The sequence below is a fragment of the Ptychodera flava genome, chromosome 5 (assembly GCF_041260155.1).
Source record: "Ptychodera flava strain L36383 chromosome 5, AS_Pfla_20210202, whole genome shotgun sequence".
Lineage (NCBI taxonomy): Eukaryota > Metazoa > Hemichordata > Enteropneusta > Ptychoderidae > Ptychodera > Ptychodera flava.
In genome coordinates, this window is record NC_091932.1 from 46,072,578 (window position 1) to 46,078,092 (window position 5,515).

A 5,515-nucleotide genomic window follows, 5' to 3' on the forward strand; every position below is an offset into this window, starting at 1 on the left:
AGGAATATATTACCTGGTAACACGATGACATGCTGAGGCCAAAGTTCAATCATGACTCTCACCAGAGGGCGCTGTCATGAAATGTTACCAGCATTGTTTTTGATTGACTTGGTAATTTTCCTGCTATTGTCTTTGGTCAAAAATATCAAATGATCATTTGACTTAATGATCTTGTGTCAACATACATGTAAAGCTGTTGTAAATGATATGAAATATCGATCCTTAATATCAATGTAATTAAGGAATAGGTTTATATACTTACAACAGAAACTATTAATTGCTGTACTACCATATCATTGCCATTGGAAGTTATGCAGAAATGAAAACAAGGCAAAAAATAGCATAATGATGACAGTCTGTTGCTCCTCAGTGCATTTAGCTGCAGGGATGCAAGGAGAGAGGTTTTGGGAATATTGCTGAGAAAGATGCAATTTAGAAAGGGTTGAAATGTGAAACTGTAATAAAACCTTTTGTTTTTTTAACAGTGAGCGTCTAGCTTGGTAAACGTGCCATCTTGTACATGAAGGCAAAAAGCATAATTTTCAGATGTCCACTAAACTTGAAATTTGCATAGATCAACATAGATCATCCAAATTGATTTATCTGCAATGTTTTGTACGTTCCTTGCTACAATATTAACCCGATTGCATTATAACAGAAAAACATCATTGCTTGCATGACTGGGGTGTAGACTGTGTGTTGCATACACTACATCTGCTATGATATTGCCAGACTACCGCACTGCATCAAAGAACTGTGGTTTACAAAGAAAATATAATTCCAAACAAACTTTCTTCCTGTCATTGATAGCCTTGATTTTCTTAGGATAATGGACATTATGAAAGACGTCACTTTAGCTTGTCCATGACGGTGAATTGATTTTTTGCAGAAACTTGATCGGCCCAGCCAAGTACACATGCTTACTCATAACAGCTGGACCACGATGATCACAACATTGTTTTATGATATCCCAATACCTTGGCATACATGTATCTCGTGACAGTACCGCTGACATTGGCATATCTAGTGATATTGACAGTACCGCTGACCTTGGCATGTCTAGTGATATTGACAGTACCACTGACATTGGCATGTCTAGTGATATTGACAGTACCACTGACATTGGCATGTCTAGTGATATTGACAGTACCACTGATATTGGCATGTCTAGTGATATTGACAGTACCACTGACATTGGCATGTCTAGTAATATTGACAGTACCACTGATATTAGCATGTCTAGTGATATAATAATAATAATAATAATAATAATATTTTATTGCTTGCTTGTAAATATAGGATTTACATCGCATTTGTGGCAATTAAAGTGTGATACAAAAATAAGTTCAAATATTCTCCAATAAAGATAAAGTAATACAGTATAATAATAGTAGCTAATAATAAAACATAACTACTAGGTATTTCTTTGTTTATATAAAGTAAAAATATAATCTGCAAGTTGTTCATTTAAAGATAACTCTTGTTTTGTGAGTAGAGAAATATGCTGATTTTCAGTTGTATCATTTGGGAAATTGATTTTACTGAAAAAGTTCTTTCTTTGGACTTTGTATTTCTGACATACTAATAAAAAGTGTGTTTCATTTTCAATACTGTTGGTGTTACACTGATTGCAGTATCTTTCAGTAATTAGGTTTTTGGAACAGAGTGTCTCCCTTTTTCAATTGCTAGCTCATGATTGCTAATGCGAAGTTTGGTGAGCAATTTTCTTTTCTCACCTTGCAACTGTGTTAAGTAGGGTTCTAATCTAAAATTATGTTTTAGTCTTAGTTTATTATTTTCATCAATTCAGTGATCAAATTTTTCCAAAAGACTTCATAATTGTTTGTTAAATTTGTTTTCATTGACAGTACCACTGACATTGGCATGTCTAGTGATATTGACAGTACCACTGATATTGGTATGTCTACTGATATTGACAGAACCACCGACGTCATGTCTAGTGATATTGACAGTACCACTGACATTGGCATGTCTAGTGATATTGACAGCACCACCAACATAGGCATGTCTAGTGATATTGAGAGTTTCACTGACATTGGCATGTCCAGTGATATTGACATTACCACTAACATTCCGGCATGTCTAGTGATATTGACAGTACCACTGACATTGGCATGTCTAGTGATATTGACAGTACCACTGACATTAGCATTAAATCTAGTGATATTGACATTACCACCAACATAGGCATGTCTAGTGATATTGACAGTACCACTGGCATTGGCATATCTAGTGATATTGAAATTACCACTGACATTGGCATGTCTAGTGATATTGACAGTACCACTGACATTGGCATGTCTAGTAATATTGACAGTACCACTGACATTGGCATGTCTGGTGACATAGACAGTACCACTGACATTGGCATGTCTAGTGACAATATTAGACAGTACCGTTGATATTGCAAATGGCGTTGTTACTGACACTTATACTGTCATAATAATTGATGATCAATACATGCAGTCCCAGACAGTGTTAGAGATTTGACATGACTGCCAGTGCCAGATAGATTAACATTTTAATATCTAATGACATTCATAGTAGCTGTGACATTGCACTCTTTGTGTGCAATACATTTTCCCACTGCATTTTGCAAATATATATAATACTGACAGAATCATCTTCTCTTTGTAGATTTGCTGCAGATAGTAATGTTGAGATCACAGAATGAAGAGATATGACTGAGTATAAGGCAGTTCAAGCAGAGAATAGCAAAGTGAATCTTGGGTCCTTCATGAGTTACACAAATTCATCAGGGAAAGTATGTTGTTATGCAATGTCTGGTAGTGAAATAATTTATATTCTATGAAACCATTTATGAACTCGGAAATCAAAGTGTTGTGTTTTTGGTGTTTTATAAAATAGAGATACACAAGTAAGATTTTTGCAATGCTTATAATTCATAAATCAAACAGTTAGTCTGTCATCCATAAATACATTTTAGAAATTTATTTGCTCACGTGTTTACACATGTGGGCATATGTCGCAGCGATGTCTGTCTGTCTGTCTGTCTGTCTGTCTGTCCGTCTGTGTGTCTGTGTGTCTGTCTGTCTGTCTGTTGGTCCATTATCTCAAAAACGGCTCATCAGATCAGAATCAAATCTGGTACATATATTCAGTTAGCAAATGGCAAGAATTGATTAGTTTTTGGTGGGTCTGGCTTGCATACTTTTTGCTCATTTGCATAATTAATGATTTTAGAAAAAATGGATATATATTAAAAACAACTACACAAAATTTGATGAGATTTGCTACAAATGTTGATCACACCAAGATATATCAGCAGTGGGAACCATTAAGGGTGACATGAAAGATAAATGCTAATTTGCATATTTAATGAACTTTCCTAACTAGGGATATATGTCTGATTTGACTTGATCAAAATTAACCAAACTTGGTATGTATATTAAAGATACTATGATCTAACATTATTGAAAGTCATTAAGCGTTTTAATTTCAGCCAATTCCTAATTTGCATATTTCATGAACTTTGTTAATTAGGAATATATATTTGAAATGACTGGACCAAAGTTGATGAAACTTGCTACATGTATTGAAGCCACTATGATACAACATTTTTGAAAGTCATTAAACATTTTTACTTCAGCCAATTCCGAATTTGCATATTTAATGAACTATCCCAATTAGGGATATATATCTGAATTAACTTGATTGTAGTTGTTGAAACTTACTATATACATCAAAGATACTGTGATATAACATTATTGAAAGTCAAAAGACATTTTTACTTCAGCCAAAACCTAATTTTAATATGAAATGAATTTTCATAATTAGGTATATTTATCTTAATGGACTTGACCAAAATTGATGAAACTTACTATGTATATTAAAGACTCTATAATTCAATATTATTGAAAGTCATCAAGCATTTTCTCTTCAGCCAATTCCTAATTTGCATATTTAATGAACTTTCCTAATTAGAGATATATGTCTGAATTGACTTGACCAAAGTTGACAAAATTTGCTACACATATTGCAGATACCATGATACAACATTACTGACAATCACTAAGCATTTTTACTAAAGCCACTTCCTAATTTACATATTTAATTAACTTTGCTTATAAGGGATATATACCGGGATTTACTTGATCAAAGTTGGCAAAACATGCTATGTACATTGATGATTATACCAGGTACTAGATCAAAACAATATCGAAAGTCATTTCACATTTTCATGTCAATTTGCATATCTAATGAGCTTTCACAGCTCGGCATATATGGCTTGAAGGACTCGGCCAACGGTAATTACACTTGCTAGATAAAGTGGTGATACAATAAGAGCAGTAAAATTACTTTAATATTTTTATTTCAGCTAATTACATATTTGTATACTTCATGACCTTTTAGAATTAATCGGCGGTGATTATTGTTCATTATGTTGATCATAATAATTTCAATGAAGTTGCAAACATGTGGCAAAGGTTCAAATTTACACATAACTTCAATATATAATGAAACACGTGAGCATTTACAGTTCATATCTGGTTTAGACTGTATACCTGTTCCAAATGAAAACCACTGTAAGATTTTAAAAAAATGTATGTTTTTAGAATCATATACAAATTTGCTTTAATTAGATGTAACTAATGTAAAAAGTTTACTTACCTATTTATAACAAGTAAGAAGTTTAATCAAATTCTTTATAATTTATTTCTTATTGTCATATGGGCAGCTAGTGACGTGTGCAAGTAACTAGATCTCTTCTGTGTCAACATGGTCAAACAGTTCCAACCAACTAGATATGATCACTTCAACTGCAAAATTTAAACCTTACAGATATAATGTTATGTACCATTGAAATCTTCCTGCATAACACCTTGATAGATTATTTTATTTATTCATTTTTGTGACTACCAGGAACATAACATGTCGTATGATTCAAAAAATAATTCTGTTCATGGAAAACAATATAAGTATTTCAGATGAAATATGTTTTTACATTGGCTAACCCATCTGTCAAAGCAGAATATTCAAAGAAAATGTTTACCTGACCTTAAATCAAATTATTTACCAAACTGGAAATGTATCCATGTATATGCAATACTTACTTGTAGCTTGTGGAATATGAATGATTGATCCATGCAATAAAATATTATAATGATTGCAATAATATTGTGTATATAGGTTTTGTTGTATTTGTTGTTGAGCATCACATTTACCACGATTTATGACAATCAAACTAATTGTTGACTAAGTTATGAACAGCGGACATTTATGGCATTGGTCAGATGACCTCAGGCTTTCCATTCACTTGACAGTACACATCACAAACTGCCTAGATAAATATTATATCTAGAGAAACTCAACTGCAGAAACTCAACTTTTACAAAACTTTCGTGTGTCATTTACCTCAAGTTCGAACTCGTATTCTCCCGATTTTTTTGTCAATGGTTCACTTTCAATAAAGTGTTTGTCACAATATGGAGTCCACCATCAAAACAACTCCTGATAATTTTGATATCATGCG

At 32.9% G+C, this 5,515-nt stretch overlaps 2 protein-coding genes across 2 annotated transcripts; one reads left to right on the top strand and one right to left on the bottom strand.

The window, feature by feature from the left end:
* Nucleotides 1-947: 947 nt before the first annotated feature.
* LOC139133766 (uncharacterized) lies at nucleotides 948-2,093 on the bottom strand. The gene is made up of 2 exons (XM_070700535.1): nucleotides 1,879-2,093; nucleotides 948-1,239 (listed from the first exon to the last, which is right to left on the bottom strand). Exons 1-2 carry the CDS (start codon nucleotides 2,091-2,093, stop codon nucleotides 948-950), a joined length of 507 nt encoding a protein of 168 aa, XP_070556636.1.
* A 6-nt stretch (nucleotides 2,094-2,099) lies between these two features.
* LOC139133767 (clumping factor A-like) lies at nucleotides 2,100-2,423 on the top strand. Its single transcript, XM_070700536.1, has one exon. It carries the CDS (start codon nucleotides 2,100-2,102, stop codon nucleotides 2,421-2,423), a length of 324 nt encoding a protein of 107 aa, XP_070556637.1.
* Nucleotides 2,424-5,515: the final 3,092 nt, after the last annotated feature.